Source organism: Apaloderma vittatum, unplaced genomic scaffold (genome assembly GCF_000703405.1).
Source record: "Apaloderma vittatum isolate BGI_N311 unplaced genomic scaffold, ASM70340v1 scaffold17694, whole genome shotgun sequence".
NCBI lineage: Eukaryota > Metazoa > Chordata > Aves > Trogoniformes > Trogonidae > Apaloderma > Apaloderma vittatum.
Genome location: NW_009712316.1, coordinates 35,765 through 53,367, shown reverse-complemented (window position 1 = coordinate 53,367; position 17,603 = coordinate 35,765). Strand labels below are relative to the sequence as shown.

Here is a 17,603-nt window from a genome sequence, read left to right as displayed (position 1 = left end):
GTGTTGGGTCACAGGCTGGACTTGATGATCTCAGAGGTCTTTTCCAGCCTCAACAATTCTGTGATTCTGCCATTCTGTAATTTCCCGATAGTTTAGTGCCTTCATTTCCCAAATCATGTTTTCTGTAAGAAAGAAAAAAAAAATCTTTGTTTCTGGGTTATTATCCTGAACCAGCCCCTTTTTTTCTAAAGGAATATAGCCTTGTCTTGCAAAAATGTTCTGTTCCTTTTAATAAAGGAAATTCTAATTAATTATGAACTCTGGGCTTAAAAATCTTTTGTAAAGTGCTAAAGAATCTTAGCTCATTAGGTGCCAGCAGAAGACTACAACGATGTGGTAGAAATAATTCCTAGCATTACAGAGGTGACACTGAGCATTCAGTGCCTTATCTTAGCTAACAATCTGCTGAGGCTGTGTGTCCCTGCACAAGTAAATTTGGATGCGTTAGAGTACTTTGATCTTGATGCAAAAGCTACTTTCCATGACGAGTGGCTTTTTGAAGGTGAAAGGACTGCTGGGTAGAGGGGGAGAAAGCCTGCAGCTGTGGTGGAGCTTTGCCAGCTTTTGCTTTTACTCAAGGCTGAATAGCTGGCAGCTCTCTGGAGTGCTGGCTATGGAGCTGGTGAAGTCAGCACGGCTCCCAGAGCGTGGTATTGCCAAGTCCTGTAATTGCTGAGGTAAATCTGAAGACTGGAACGTACTATGGCCATGAAAGGAAAAAGAAAATTGTTTGCACTGTCTTTCTTGCTCACAACAGACTCCAAAGAAGAGCCTTGGTATAGCTCTGAAGTTTCATAACTATACCATCAGTGAGAAGAATATCAAAGGCTGTGAGCGAGGATGGTGGAAAATTAATGAACACATGTAAGTACGTCTGAATGGGTTATTAAACTAACATTGCTGAAATAAACCTTCCCATTATTGCTGCAGCTCACTCAGAGAGTTTCCATGAAAACAGAGATACTTCACTGGTGTCTATTACTGGTTTTCCACCTTTGCTGATGATGGAACTGAATTTTAGTAAAATATATATATAAAAAAATCTACTGAAAGGTACCAGAAAAATGAAAACAAGAGCCCTTGTTGCTCTCTGGAGAGAAAGAAATGGGAATAGTTGGGTGAAACCTAAAGCACTTCTGTGTTTTCTGGGATCATTGAGCAAGGTCTGTTAAAACCCTTTTAAGTGTAACTTAATTCCATGATCGCTCAAGAGGACACTGAACCTAATTCAGTTTTCAGTGAAAGCTATTACAATGAGATTATTTGGAACAGAAGAGTAACTGCTTCCACATTCCCATCACTGGCTCTTGAAAGAAGCCACATAGACTGGCTGCCAGGTACCACTCTATCTCTCAAGTGTTTTTTATTAACGTTCTGCTGCTTTCCCATGAACGTTGTCCGCCTATTTTTTTTCCCCACGCTTTTTTCACTCATCTTTCAAACACTGAGGCAAGTTTAGATTTAGGATATTGGGATTTTTTTGATTTACTTTTATTTTCAAAACTTTTGTTCAAATGGAAAAATCAGTAATAACAGACTTGAAACCAGATTTCTGAGCTCACTACTGAAACACTCTGCTGAAAGTCAGTCAGGCCTTTAGGATTGTAACTGGAAAAATTACAGAGAGGAGAAAAAAATTTCTCTGTTCTTTGATACAACGTTGTACTCTTACAGAGAAAATTCAGCTTGTCTGAAGTTCCTGCTACTGTGCCTTGATGGAAAATGACTGCTGGACTAAATGGGCACATAAAAACACCAGTCAAAACAGACAACATCTACTGAGCTTGTGGGTTTTTTTGTAGTTCATTTTGACATAATTGAAAAGATTTGAGATATTAGAAATGACTAAGATAGAAATCAAAGGTAAAACCTGGAAAGAAAATGATGATGGGTTTGTATTGTAAGGATTTTCTGTATGAAAGAGCAGCTTTGAAATAAGTCTTCCAAGAATGTGTGCTCCTGATTTGTTTTGCAAGTTGCTGATGATATGTTAACCAACATAAGTTTGTCTTTGAAAGTGCTATTTTCACTGATAATAAGGCTTTTGAACCTCTATGATTTTCTCTTCTATGTCTGATTTCCATGGAAAAAAATATGATTTAAAACATGGAACATTTTTATTTTTATTTTTTCCCAAAATTTTTAGTAGTTAATGAAATGGAGGTTGGGAACCCTACATTTTCAGCTTCCTGCAATTGCAGCTTGTAGCACGTGTATTCTGCTACCTTAGGTAAAAAAGGCTAAGAAGATCCAGGAGACTGATCTTGGCAAATAAAGACTGCTACCATGGAGATGGTGCAGATGAGGTTCTTTCAAATCCCTAAGGACAACTTTGTCTAACCAGTGACACTGAATGCAACCATGCAGTTCTTACAGTAGCATAGAATTTCTTAAATTGGACAAGACCTTTATGTCCAACCATTAACGTAGCAATGCCAGCTCTGCAACTAAACCATGTCCCTAAGCACCACATCTATATGTCTTTTAATATCTCCAGTGATGGGGACTCAGCTGTTCCCCATGGCAGCCTGTTCCACTGCTTAATGATCCTTTCAGTGAAGAGAGTTGTTTTGTTTTTTTTCTAATATCCAACCCAAACCAGCCCTGGCACAACCTGAGGCCATTTCCTCTTGTCCTATCGCTTGCTCCTTGGGAGAAGAGACCAACACACACCTTCATCTTTCCTTCAGTGAATGTGCGAATATTCCTCTGTCTAGCCAGAGGAGTTATAGCTGATGAACTGCTTTTGCTGAAATTCTCATAGGCAGAAATATCAGAGTCTCTGTGAGCAGAGCATTAGAAGTTTATATGAACAAAGAGATCGCTAGTGTTTTATTTTTCTTAAAGCGGTTGTTGCAATGTTCTATTGTCGCTGCTATGGGATGGGTGTATCTACTCACCCTCCTAAAAGATATCCCTCTGCTTCAACTTATGGGACAAGATCCCCTTAATTATGTTCTCTCTGTAGCAAGGGCAGAGTAACAGATGATACTTTGCAACCTCCATTTTCCCTGGACCTGGAGAAATGACTAGTAAAACATTAGTAGAATGTTCCCAAGGATCTGTAGCTCTGTCTTACAAATTCCACAAGCATATGACACTTCTCATTATGTACAGGAGACAGCTCCCTTGTTGTAGATGTCTCAGTTCTTCCAGGGATGAGCAGGATCTTCCTCTACTTCTGGTGAGATGAGGTTGTTTTATGTGGCTGAGAAGCAGTCAAAGCAGACTCTATCTATCTATCTATCTATTTATTTATTTATTTAACATGGTGCTAAGGTTTGTTGAAGGGACGTTCTCCAAGTCATTGACAGAAGGAGAAATACAGAAAATGTATGTGGGCTATTTGAGAGGAATCAGATAGTTAGGTTGCATTTTGTTATGCACTTTGGCAGGATGTTTTAGGTTGGAAACAGTGATGCCAGATACACTAAAATGAGTAAGAATAAGACTTCCTGTTGCAGAAAACCTCCACTCTTCGCTCTGACAGATTTTTATTGATCTATTTATTTTATTATTGACAGTTTACTATAATATAAGGCTGTAAAACTAAATCTTTTTCTGCATCCGTTTTCAGGATGTATAAAAGTAGGCTGTTTTAAAAATAGTTTTCTTCATCTACTTTGCACATTGCTGGAATAGAATCTCCTAGATCTCAAAGCATGTTTCATTTTCATAGGGTGGAACAAAGCACCCATGGAAACATCTGAATGAGCATGGCCATTCCCTGTGGCATGCTTCAGTAGAGGTGTGCAGGACAACATCTGTCCACATGAAAATCACTGACCAATTTCCCTGCATTCATTGACATGAAGAGTAGTCCTGGTGCACTGCCTAGTGTTGTAAAAACTAACAAGGAAAATTATTTCCTCTGGATATTAGTCCATTTAACAATATAATAATCCATTTTAATATTCTTTGAGTTCATTCTAACAACAGTGTGTAACCTTGCACTGCCAGCAAGGAAGTGTTTGTGCCAAGTGTGCTAAGAATCGGTACAGCTGCTTCTGCCCTTAAATATATTTAGACCAGTAAGTACTTTTCTCAACAGGAGTCTTAAAGCCAGACTTTTCTCATAAGTACTGCATTTTTGGGATGTTCTAGTGGAACAGAAGAGAGGATCCTTTTTGCTACTTCTAGAACAACCTGTATGGTTCATATTCACTGGCTTAGTACATTGAAAGCTGTCACAGTTTTTAAAGCACAATGCAGGAAACTTTCACCATAAAAGACCTTTTTCCCCCTGCTTGGTGTTGAGGTTTTCTCCAGCTAGAGTAGCATCTCAATGGCAGTTGCAACATCTTTGGCATTTTTGATGAAAGGGATGGTAGAAATGCTTTAGCTATGGATGGATTAGATGTTTTCTGGCATTAGGAAGCATTTATGTTTCTCTGAGTTAAGTGGCACCTAGGCAGATGTCCAAGGAAGCTCTTTGCCAAAAGGATAGCCTAAAGCAGATGAGCACTCAAGGGTTTTTTTTTATTTTCTCATCTAGAATAATTTCTTGAAGATATGACTTTCAAAGGTAAAATTCCAGAACTTTAATGGTGGTTGAAGGCTGGGTGACTTAGAAATATCTTTGGATTCCCTAAATATACTCCCATCTGCCTCTAAAGTAGTTGGACCGATTTTATTCCAATGCCTTCGTGCACTCTTCTTTAGGGGCAGTCCTCAGAGCAACTGAATTTTCTCTCCACTGTGGTGATGCTTGCCCTTCCCACCAGACTTAATTTTTCATAAAAATATAAATCTTTTGAAAACAAGTATCAAAAGTGGTGACAAAAACACCTGTTTTCCTTTTGATAAATTTCTTCATTACATCTCTGATCCTCTAGAATTTCTGTCAAAACATTCTGCCCGCATATATGTAGTCATAAAGGATTATGACCAGCACTTTGAGGAATTTGGGTTCTGTTTCAGATTTTGGTTCTTAATTAAAGTATGGCAGCTGGACTGTATTGCTGCATTTCAGTGATGTTGACATTTAGATTCTAAGTAAAGCAATTTTGATGTGAAGACTGCACTAGATCTCCACCGAACACTTTCAGGTACTGCGGCCACTATGTCGATCACCAAACAGTCTTCCACATTGCAAGTTCTGCTGTCAACATTGAGCTTCAGTGCAGCTCGACGGTCTCAGAGAAGCCACTTCTGGTGGAGTACGGCAGCTACAACATCAGCCAGCGTAAGATGGATTTTATTCTTTTTAACCCATCTTTACGTTTCAGGACTGTGAAGCAGCATTTTTCAGGTTCAGTAGGACTTGGGCCTAAGCAGGAAATCCTGTGGCTTTTCGGCGTTTTGTTATTGTTGGGGTTTTTTTAATTTTACTTTCTTATCTTACCAAATCAGGCAACTAGAAAACAAAGAGCCTTTTCTAGCTCATCGGGACTGTGCAACTAAGGTTTGTGGGCATGTGCAGCATGCTTTGGTTTCCTGTACAGACACAGTCTGCTCTCTTCTGCACTGTCCTTAAATCTTCCTGCACAGCAACGGCCAAGGCACAGTCAGTTGAAGTCTGCCATCCTGGTTTGGTTTTTTCATCCCTAAGGTTTTGTCTGCAATGTTTCTGTTACCATAAAGACTTCCAGGGAGTGAACAGAGAGTACTAAATAACCAACTGCTTACTCCAGTGTTTCCATCAGTTTAAATACTTTGTGTGCAAGCAGAAATCTGAGATGAAAATAATCTGAAAAAGCTGATGAAACAGTCTACCGACTCTTTTATTTCTTAATTATTATTATTTTTTCCCAAGTCCTGACAGGCAACTGTTTACACATTCTTTCCCTCCATGTTAGTCTTATGTATTCCTGTTGTTAAAGTAGTAGAGAAACAATGATTTCTAGTCAGAGTTATCTGTCACATTAAAGCAATTTTATACTTTGCATATAAGAAAAGATTGTAACTTCATGATTTTATTGTAAAAAGCAAATATTTATGTAATTCAGAAGTCACCACAATGCAGGTTACTAACTGAAGTTGCAAAGTTCTGGGAGTTTTGATTATCGAATGTGAGACTGTCCTTCAAAAGAAAATGGCATTCTAAGCTGTCTTATATTGTACCATAAAACACTTAGTTGTTTGATCCAGTCCTAGTGTAGAGCCTCTAGTACATCTTGCAGTAACAGCTGAATTGGAACTTTGTTTTTTCTTCTTATTTAAATCCCAGTTTGCAATATCTGAACTTAAGTTCTGGCAAAAGTGCTAGCATACAGACTATTAAATTTAGATCAGCTTTATCATTCCTTGAAACAGCTTATTTACTGTAAATTGAAATGAGCTGACAACATTTGGGAAAAGGGAATTTTTAAGTTGGCATTGGATGTTGTTTTTGTTTTAGTGTTTTTTATTATTATTTTTTTTTATATCCAGCATGTCCACCTGGACATTTCAAGTGTTCTACTGGCTTATGCATCCAACTGACACAGCGTTGTGATGGAATAAACAACTGCTTCGATGAAAGTGATGAACTCTTTTGTGGTTTGTACTCACTTACTAGAGATCTTCACTGGAAAACCTAATGCATATATTCCCTAGTCTCAGAAGGCAGCTGAAACTAGGTGAAATTTTTTTTTTTAGTGGGAGAAAAAAAGATCTTTCCAGCTTCCTCCATATGTCTAGGTACAGACTATTAGTCAGTCTCTTGAGGGCTTAATTCATAGTGAATTAGCAAGGGACAGATCTAAGAACAAAGAAGGTGAGTGCAAGAAAGAAAGTTAGGTGTGCAAAACAAGACATAATAAGACTGTGTTTAAGCTTTCGCCTTGTGACAAATGCTAGTAATTACAAAGTTTTGTTCTCTATTGAGGTATTTTATTTCTATGGGGGAATGACAAATTGGGGTGCATAGAGTAGATAAGAGTGATAATAAATGTCCATGATGATAGAGGTTAGAACTTGGGTTACTCCACTCAGGGCGGTGTGTGAACTGGGATAAGTCACCAAACTCATTTGTGCTTTATTTTCTCCACGTGTGGTGTGGCACTCATACCCATCCTTGTACTGTGCGGAGAAGCTATGAAAGTGGTACCCAGACACAGTCAGAAGGGAAGTGTTAGCATTACAAATGTGCCTCTGTGGCTGATTTGACTTATGTTTTTAAAGTTGTTCCCGAGTGGAAGTGTAACTCCAGCTTCACCATACAAGATAACCTGCTCGCCTGCAATGGAGTAAGTGATTGTGAGAATGGAGAAGATGAGCAGAATTGTACTCACAGTAAGGCCTCTCTCTTGATTTTTTTTTCTTTATTCAATTTTTTTCTTCTTCTGTCAGCTCTCCAATCCTAACTTAAATACTAGATGCTGTATTTGAAGAGTTAAGAGACACTATCAAATCTAGATAAAGCTATGTAATTTTGTTCAGTTTTCAGCTGTATTTATAAAAAAGACATTATTGATTTTAATCTGTTTCTTTTTAATGATCTTATGAACATCTGTTTCAGAGAAATGCTGGCAGAAGACTTAAGTACTCTGGGTGCAAGATGAGGATCTAGGGATTTAAAGCTTGAATCCCGGATTTTGTGTCTTTAGAGCATAATCTGTGCAAATTATTTCCTGGATCTGTTTTATCATCTGTAAAATAACTATTAAAATGATAGTTTCCATGGAGTAGTTTTCAGGGTTATAAGGTTAATGTGTTTAAAATGGTACGGAAGCTATAAATGTAGCATTAGGCACATGAAAGCTTTGAGTCAGCCATTTATTTTAACTTTTTAGAATAAATGGGCAGCATGACATGTGAAAGGAAGTACAGCTGGGAAGTGCTGCAGGTGACTTTTTTAAAGACTAGAAAGTCTGTAAAAATGTTAAATGTATAAATGTATAAAGGAGGACTTCTTCCCAGACTGCTAGATGTTTTCTCTTTCTAGCCTAACACTTGCTTTACAGCTAAATTTTTACTACTATATCTACCACAAGGGGAGTTGGACCTAGATGATCTTTAAGGTCTCTTCCAAACCAAACTGTTCCATAATTCTATGTTTGTTAGTGCTGTGGGAAAGGATGGGAGGAAATCTCTGTTCAGACTCAGACAGCTTGATGCAGTGTTGTCTTCTATTCTACTTGAATAGTTTATTATTAGAGATTGTTTTAAGGCATCCCAGCTCTATTGCTATTTTCCCTCCTATCTATTAATACATGAATCTCTTTTCTGTATGAACATAACTTCATGTGTTAAGATGAATCAATGGTTTGTTGTTTTGGTTTTTTTCTTTCCGCACAACTGTTTCAGGTATTCCCTGCACCAACCACACATTTAAGTGCAGGAATAACATTTGCATTAGAAAACAAAATGCAAAGTGTGATGGGACTGTGGACTGTGTTGATGGAAGTGATGAAAGCAGCTGCAGTAAGTCCGTCTCAAATGTTCATATTTTTGAACTTTGAACACACAATATAGCCCTTTATTTCTTTCTATTTTGGAGCAGGTACAAGTCATACAGCAGGTATTGAGTTCTTATTACATGATTTCAGTGATGGTGGGGTAATGGTCAGCTATCAGGTCTGGCTGCAAATTTCTTAAATTCTTGTGGGAGGGTGAGTCTACTGTTATGGGGAGTCTTAGTCAACTGTAAGGCTTAACGTAGCTGTCAGGAGCAGTGAAGCAGGCTTAACTGCAGAATGAACTTGGCTAGCCAGTAAGGCAACATTTTTGTGGTCTGCATCAGTGTCAGGTACTTCTTTCAGAGTTAGAACCGTATTTGGACTTCAGGATTGACACAGCAGCAATGAGATAAAACCCACAAACCATTCACTTGTCTGTTTTTTTTTCTGGGAGGTGAAGACCTCAATATTTTGTCTGGCCCTCAGCTGTTTCTGGCATTTTACCTGTATGTCAAATCTGCCAGCAGGACATCTTAAAAGACTAGTTATATGACTGCTTGTGTTTGGAAGCATTAATGCTGCTTGTGACTCTTTGGCTAAGTGTTGGAAAGTGCCCAGAAGCATTAAATATCTGTGTGTGGACTAAAACTCCTGAGCAGAGGCTTTATCTGCATGCACTAGGGATGGGCACAAGGATCTACAGAGAGATTTTTCCTGCTTTCTCTTCAAATCACACTGTGCAGCTTTTTGTGCTGACACGTGACTTTTTTCCACATGTGAGTTAATAACATGACATTTCCAGACTTTCAGTTTTTTCCCTGCAAATTAATGGTTGGACCACCTGGTTTCTGAAATAATAAGAGATGAAACTGGCTGTTACTATAAATACTTTTCTTGTGTGATTCCCACTGTTTTGGCAAGAATCACAGAATTGTTGAGGCTGGAAAAGACCTCTGAGATGACCAAGTTCAGCCTATGATCCAGCACCATCACACTGGCCAGACCATGGCACTAAGTGCCACATCCAGCCTCAAAATAAGTGTCCTGGTGATACTGAACTTCCTTCCTGTGGACTCCTTTCAGTTTAGGGCTGACAGTACAAAATAAAGATGAAGGACTGGTTATTTACATATATTTATTTTGATGTTTATTAAACCAATGATTCCTTTGACATTCCTGACACAAGATATTTAGAGGTCAACTTCTGTAGCAGAGCTAGAAAAGAAAATGAATTTTCTAGATCTGTGCGTTTTTAATGGAGTCACCTCATGTTTCAGGAAGAGAGTAGCCAAATAGAGAAGTTTTCTGATTAGAGTAGGACAAGGAAATAGATATCAAAACGCTTCAAAGTGCAAGATTCTTTCATGTCTGATGTGGGAAGTGCTCTCTTTAAAGGAAAGCACTGGGGATTATAACCTCAAATATCCCTTGCAGGTTGTGGCAGCAGCAAGAGCAGCAATCCCATCTCTCGGATTGTAGGCGGTACAAACTCTGAGGAAGGTGAATGGCCCTGGCAGGTCAGCCTCCACTTTGTGGGAGCTGCTTACTGTGGGGCATCAGTGATATCGAAAGAATGGCTTGTGTCTGCAGCTCACTGCTTTCAAGGGAGCAAGTAAGCAGTCTTCTCTCTAATTCTGTCCCAAGCATCCATGAATGTCTTTAGCTTTAAGAGTTTGAACAGCACTGATGTGGGATATGCCCTCCTCTTTCACCTGCCTCTCTGTTGGTGAGTGCTCTGGGGTAATTTTTTTAAAAGATGTCTTGTTTGTTTGCTCCCAACCAGGCTGTCTGACCCCAGAGCTTGGCGTGCTCACCTGGGGATGAAAATGCAAGGCCATGCAAAGTTTGTATCTGCGGTGAGACGTATTGTGGTACATGAATACTACAACAGTAGGAACTACGACTATGACATTGCGTTACTGCAGCTGAGCGAGCCGTGGCCAGACACAGTAAGCCATGTCATCCAGCCCATCTGCGTGCCTCCCTTTTCACATAAAGTCCGCAGCAGTGACAAGTGCTGGATAACGGGTTGGGGCCAAAAACAGGAATCAGGTGAGTTTTATAACTCAGTTGAGCTGAATCTACAGTAAATCTATAATGAGTTGATATACAAGAAGGGATGGAAGGATGATCTGGGAAATGACAGGCCTGTCAGTTTAAGTTCAGTGCCTCAAAGCCGATGGAGCAGATCATCCCGAGTTCCATTATGCAGCACATGCAGGACAGCCAGGCCCAGTCAGCAGGGGTTTGGGAAGGGCAGAACCTGTTTAACAAACCTGTCTTTCTATGACAGAGCGACCCACTTGTTGGATGAAGGCTGTGAATGTTGTTTACCTTGACTTCAGTAAGATATTTGACACTGTTGCCCAGAGAATTCTCCTAGAGAAATTGACTGCTTTTGGCTTGGATGGGCATATGCTTTGCTGGGTTAAAAACTAGTTAGATGACTGAGTCCAAAGAGTGGTGGTCAGTGGAGTTAAATCCAGTTGGCGGCTGGTCGGGAGTGGTGTCCCCCAGAGCTTGATACTGGGCCCAGTCCTGTTTAAAATTTTCCTTAATGATTTGGACGAGGGGACTGAGTGCACCCTTAGTAAGTTTGCAAATGACACCAAGCTGGGTGAAAGTGTTGATCTGCTTGAGGGTAGACAGATTCTGCAGAGGGATCTAGACAGGCTGGATCACTGGGCCAAGGCCATGAAACATGAGTTTCAATAAGGCCAAATGCTGGATCCTGCACTTCGCCCACAACACCCCCCAGCAGTGCTACAGGCTTCGGGAGGAGAGGCTGGAGAGCTGCCAGGCAGAGAGGGACCTGGGGGTGTTGCTGGACAGCCGGCTGAACATGAGCCAGCAGTGTGCCCAGGTGGCCAAGAAGGCCAATGGCATCCTGGCCTGGATCAGGAACGGTGCTGTCAGCAGGAGCAGGGAGGTGATCATGTCCCTGTACTCGGCTTTGGTGAGGTCTCACCTCGAGTGCTGTGTCCAGTTTTGGGACCCTCGCTACAAGAGGGACAGTGAGGTGCTGGAGAGGGTACAGAGTTGGACTACCAAGCTGGTAAAGGATTTGGAGCATGTGTTGTACAAGGAATGGCTGAGGGATCTGGGGCTGTTTAGCCTGGAGGAGATTGAGGGGAGACCTTATCGCTCTCTACAACTACCTGAAAGGAGGTTGTAGCGAGGCAGGGGTTGATCTGTTCTCCCCAGTGGCAAGTGATAGAACAAGAGGAAATGGCCTTAAGTTGTGCCAAGGGAGGTTCAGGTTAGATATTAGGAAGAATTTCTTTACTGAAAGGGCTGTCAGGCATTGGAACATGCTGCCCAGGGAGATGGTTGAGTCAACATCCCTGGAGGAGTTTAAGAGACAGGTAGATGTTGTGCTGAGGGACATGGCTTAGCAGTGTTGATAGGGTTAGGAAAAAGATTCAACTCAATGATCTTGAAGGTCTTGAACTTTTCTATGATTCTATGATTTTTTTTTTCGAGGTGAACAGCAGCCTTCACAGCTCTGGGTGTGTGCAGGACAACTGCTTTTGTTGCATTGCTGAGGTGTGCAGAAATTCATGATGTTTTGAATTTACTCTTCTATGGAAGTAGGTTCCCATGTGCACATACCTTCATATGGTCAGGAAAAATTGGCTGCTAGTCCTGTGGCTCTGGAAGTCCTGTATGTTCATGTTGTTAGCAAAGACTTGCAGGGAGCTACACTTACTCTAGAATAACATGGTGCTGTTTTCCCCCTTTATGACTCTTGGAGGATCTTTGCTGCTTGCTACAGGGAAATGAAACTGCTTATATCTCCCTCATTTGGCTTCTGCAGGCTGAACAGCCTTATAGTGCTGACCCCAGCTGCAAGATGCCAGCTCCATCCTCAGACTATGGCTTGAAAAGACGGCCACTCCATTGACTGCACTTATAATGGCAAGCTTCTCCAGGGGAGGGACAGGCCTGATCCTCCTGCCTGCTTGTCTCTTGTGTAAATTCTGATCCCTTCTACCCCTCTTGTGTGGACACTTCCTTAAAGCCCGTCCTTGAGAGAAAAGATGTGTATTACCAAAACTTCCAGACATATATAATCAAATTTTGAGATGTCCAAATTCTTTAGGCTGCTGAAAGAGGAATTTGCATTCTGTAACTGACTCATAATCTTAATTTTGGATCCTGCACATTCAGAGATACCGCCCTAATTGCAAATCTGTCTTGTGATGATCAGAACATCTCTGTAAAATCCTGCTTCTTTTTAAAAATAAAAACAGAACAGATTAAGAAGGCTTGATGCATTTTGCAAAAGGCATTTACAGAAAGATTTTTGGACAACCCTGGGTTTATGCCATTGTACTTATTGTGACCAAGACCATGTTACACAAATGCCTGATACTTAGAAGAGGCTTTCTGTGCTACTGCAGTTAGTTGTTTGAAATCTGGAATAACTTGCAGGTCAGAAGTATCTGTGGATAGTTTCTGAAGATGATCTGTTTTATATTTCAATAGATGAATAAAATGCTAGGCTCTGCGGAATCATTCTTTCAATTTTTTTGCAGATGATGAAGGTTCAGCAATTCTTCAGAAAGCAGAGATAGAAATTATCGACCAAACATTATGTCATTCCACGTATGGGATTATCACAGCTAGGATGTTTTGTGCTGGACTAATGTCTGGGAAAAAAGATGGCTGCAAAGTATGTATCTTAGTAAACTTTGCATAGAGTTTATCTTGTCTTTTACTGTTGCATGGTGAGGTGTAAGACTTGATTATCAGACCACTTTATGGTCCATAGATTTCAGTTCTGAAAAGCAGCACTTTTCAGAGTTCTCTATGAACAAATCTAATATCTGTGTATTTTCAAAGTTTTGCTGCTTTGTAAGCATGAGTAGCATCTTTAAATTTTGGATGCAGGCCCAGGGCCAGCCAATTTGGAAGTCCAAATAAGAAGTTGAAGTCAGGAAATTTTGGCACAAGAGTCTCTCGGTTGAAGAAAAACTGAGAAACTAGCTTCTCTCTTCAGGATCCCTCCCTCTCATCTTGTTGATACAGGTCTATCTGATGAGATACAAACAGCTAGGCATAAATGTTCAAATTGATAATACTGCTGATCTGGAAGTAATGAAAAATAATAAATGTGAAGGTCTGAATTTACTTCTAGTGGATAGTAGTAAAATTATATATAGATACACATGCTATTATGTTTATATATCAGACTTTATATATATTATGTAATATACACTATATTATACAGAACTTACATAAACCATGTATATTTACTACTGAAATAGTAAATTTACAGCTAAAACAAAACCAAAACTTTTTTTATGATGGAGGTGACCTAGAATCTTGAAGATATTTTGTTTTTCACTGGTCTAAATAAAAGTGAAAAAGATTACAATGGCTCTCAGTACAAGCAACATCCAAGGGCTTTTGGGGGGAATATAATGTACCAGCTGCTTTTTAGAGATTAGTGAGGCAACTGGAATTAAGCATAATTTTCATTAACTGGAGAATATGTTCCTGCAGTTATCTGTGTGGCCACTCAAGATATAGCTAAGGAGAGGCATAATTTACAGGTCTTTTGGCTGCATTTCTGTAAGGTCAAATGATTTGTGACTGTGTCTGACAGTTGGTAGAGCTGATAGAAATGTGGGATTTCTGCTTTGTAAAAAATGTGTAAAAAAGTGTTCCCCTTTTTTTTTGTCTGAGGAATTTGACTTTCTAAATGCAACATCTTAACTGTCAAGGAAGGAAAAAGTATTTTCTGAGTTAAATCTTTAATAATTTTGTGAGGTAATTCAAGACAATCTTACCTTGAGCAGCAGGTGTCTTTACTAGTTCGTCTCCTGATGTCCCTTCCAACCCAGATATCCTAAGATTCTATCCATTAAAGGAAAAAATAGTTAGCTAGCTCTAACAAGACATATGTCTATAGGGAAGGCACATTCAAGACAATCTTACCTTGAGCAGCAGGTGTCTTTACTAGTTCGTCTCCTGATGTCCCTTCCAACCCAGATATCCTAAGATTCTATCCATTAAAGGAAAAAATAGTTAGCTAGCTCTTCCTTATATGTCTATAAGGAAGGCACTTCTCTTGCAAAACTTAGAAAATCTACCAACTCATCTATTGCTTTTGGAAGTCCTTTATTGCATCCAATGTTTTGTTAAATTTTAATTTGCTGCTAGCTGTCTTTTTCAGAGAAGTGTGTACAGTGGAGTCTTACAGGAAAGTATAAGCTTGGTCCAAGAAATTTTTCCCAAATGGTGCCATATTTTTTTGTTTGAACCTCTGCCAATATATTTCTATGACAATATCCTGTAAAAGAAAAGTACTATTTGCTTTGTCTTGTATTATGGAATTATGCCATCCTTTATAAAATTTGGAGTCTGTAACATTTTATTTTAGCTGCTTTAATTAAAAAGACGTTTATATGCCCCTAAGCAATATATGCTGGCTTGTATCTACTAAAGAGTAACACTTAGCATTTTCTTTTCCTTCTTTAAAAAAAGAACGCCAATTGAAGTATTCAATAAGTTTTAATTTACCTTTAATTGGAAATAAGTTATACGATTCTTAAACATTTTATTCATTTCACTTATACCATTTATTTGATTTTTGATGGTTTTTTTAAGCTCTGTGGGGTTTGGAGTTGTTAGGTGCATAAACTATTAACAAACACACATATTAAGAACAGATTTTTGGTTTAGCAGTAAATTTGATTCTAGGAAACAAAATATAAGTTTCAGATCTAGTTTATGAAAAATAATAGCTTTATTAATATAATTAAAGAGTGAAAGGCAGCTCTTTCTCTTCTGAAAGAGCAAACTTTGTACAAGTATGCAATCCTATCTGCTTCAAGAAAAAACCCAAAACTTGTTGACTGTTGGACGTTTTGAACTGTGTGAATGGAAAAATATATCACTGTTGCAATTAGTTAGGCAAAATGTCGTCTTGTGGAATTTTGTCCCAGTTTCAGTAAAACATACTGTGAACACATACAACTCAATATATTCTTTTTAGGGTGATTCCGGTGGACCATTGTCATGTCAAAGCAATGGAGATGGAAAATGGTTTTTGACTGGCATTGTTAGCTGGGGTTATGGATGTGGAAGACCGAATTTCCCAGGTGTCTACACAAGAGTGTCAAATTTTGCACCATGGATTCATAAATACGTGCCTTCAGTCTTGTAACTTGAAAACGCATTTTATGGAATGCAATGTCCTGCACATCTTCATTAAAAAATATATTTGGTAAAAATGTTCAGTGAATGAATTTCTTTGCATGTCTCCGTGCTGATTCTGGGGTACATATATGGAGGTAACAAATACCCTTTGTTTAAACCTCAACAAAAGAGGAAGATACCAGTGGTGCTTGCTCTACGCAGATGTCTAGAGGCACAGGAGCAGGTGCAATAATAAACTTCTGGCAATTTGTGTTCGTTTTTCAAGACACCAACCAGTGCATTAATCTATCAGGAAAAGTGAAGATACAGTTGACCACTTACAGGCAGAGTTTAAGTCAGTCATTTCCTTCAAGATGTATATTACACAATACAGAAGTAACTGTGAAATAGCAGTCGACTGGCAGTACTATTGCAAATACTACTTTCTCTATCTCCTCCACTGAGAACAGCTGACAGAGAGGAAGAGAGAGGAAGGATTGCAGATAGTGCACTCTATCTTCTCAAATCTACAGGCCTCATGTTTTTGGAGATTAAGTTCTGTAGTTAAGCATGGAACAAAACATCAGTCTTACCTCTTTTCCAGCTTTCACTTTAATTAACTAACTCTTATTTCCTACCTCAATTTCCTCATATTCAAGTTCATTCACCTGAGATTATGAATCCTTTACCTTCAAGCCACCGTAACATGATGAGTAACCTTGGTAATGTGTGTTATTGCAACGATCTTGTCCTTGCACAAATAAAACTGATACTTCTACCCTCTGAGAGGTACTGCTATAGAATTGGGTTCTCTGAATGTATGTAATTTGGAAAAAGACAATTTTTAGAGATGATGCAAAAGAGGTTTTGTTTTCTCAGGCCTTTTTCTTTGTTTCTCTTCCATGAAGAAATGGGCAAAGTATCAATCAGTCAGCAGGATACGTGTGAAGCGCAAATAGGCTGTTGAAAAAGAGAGGACTTGAACAAAGCAGTTTGTCTACAGTTGTAATTTTCATTCCTGAGCTGTGAGGATTGCCTTCCAATTAATCCCTTTTGTAGTCTCTGTGTGATCTGTGTTGGAGTTTCTTTTCCATTATGTTTTCTGGGGCTGAGGTCTCTTGGACCTGTTTTGTTTTCCTCTGTTCTTTGTGCTCTGTTCTTTTAACATGTATAAAATGCCCTGCACGAACTCTTGATTTTCTTATTTTGCATGTAGAATATCCTGAACTTCTTGATTTGCTGATTTAAACCTGTTTTTTAATTTCAAACAGGAAATGTGAACATTTTATTCTGTCGTACTGTCCTGAGGTTGGGAAATTCAGCTAGTCTGTGGAATTGCACATTTCGTTTCCCATAATTATTTCTGTGGATTCCACCAGGTGTTCATTAGAAGTTTACCTCACTCTAGGATTTTTTACCTGTAAATTGCTTGTGTGTCCTTTGCATTGTGTCATTAATTATTTCCTACTTCTGTGTTTCTGAAGTGACTGATCTATTTTTGAATGATGGGATCCATATCCTACTTAGCCAGTAAGGAAAAAGAGTTACAGTGGTGGCAACTTTTCCTCCCCACCTTCTTTGATTGCAGATCAGCTCGCTCCAGCTTCAAGCACCACTGCAAAGGTGAAATGAGAGAAGCCTGATGTGCACCATGGGGAGAGCAGTGTGCTGCTCCTGAGATATGTTTAAGAAATGAGATTCATTTAGGGTTTTGTTATTAGGTTTGTCAAAAGGCATTTGTCAAGGCGTCGTTATACCGGCTTTCCCCTCCAGCCAGACTTTCATGTACAGCATACCAGCTCCACACAACCCTGAATGGACTGCAGGGCAGGCAAGAGACACTAGCTAAGCTTTACAGTAGGAACACAGCAAATGGTCTCTCTGCCCGCTCTGGTGCATGTTGGCCGCTGTTGTTTCATGTGCAAATTGCTCCTAAGCATAGTAATAACAATTTTTCCTCTTGCTTTTAGCTTGAAATGCATGCTGCAAAGAAGCAGGCGGAAAATATGTGGGTTTCATGCACGATACAGCTGATAACAAGAAGGATATTATCTCAAACCTCTTTAAAAACTAAAAGGATAAATATACTAAAATATTGTACAATAGCCCTTACTTTGTTGTATTACTAAAGGATAC

At 39.3% G+C, this 17,603-nt stretch overlaps 1 protein-coding gene across 1 annotated transcript; it reads left to right on the top strand.

The window, feature by feature from the left end:
* Window positions 1-757: 757 nt before the first annotated feature.
* On the top strand, window positions 758-15,561 carry TMPRSS7 (transmembrane protease, serine 7; the record flags this gene model as incomplete). Its single annotated transcript, XM_009867943.1, has 9 exons — window positions 758-864; window positions 5,049-5,185; window positions 6,373-6,480; window positions 7,105-7,215; window positions 8,230-8,346; window positions 9,756-9,933; window positions 10,105-10,373; window positions 12,860-12,996; window positions 15,325-15,561. Coding segments are annotated over 9 exons (1,335 nt in total), but the record flags the coding sequence as incomplete, so codon positions are not given.
* Between the last annotated feature and the right edge of the window lie 2,042 nt (window positions 15,562-17,603).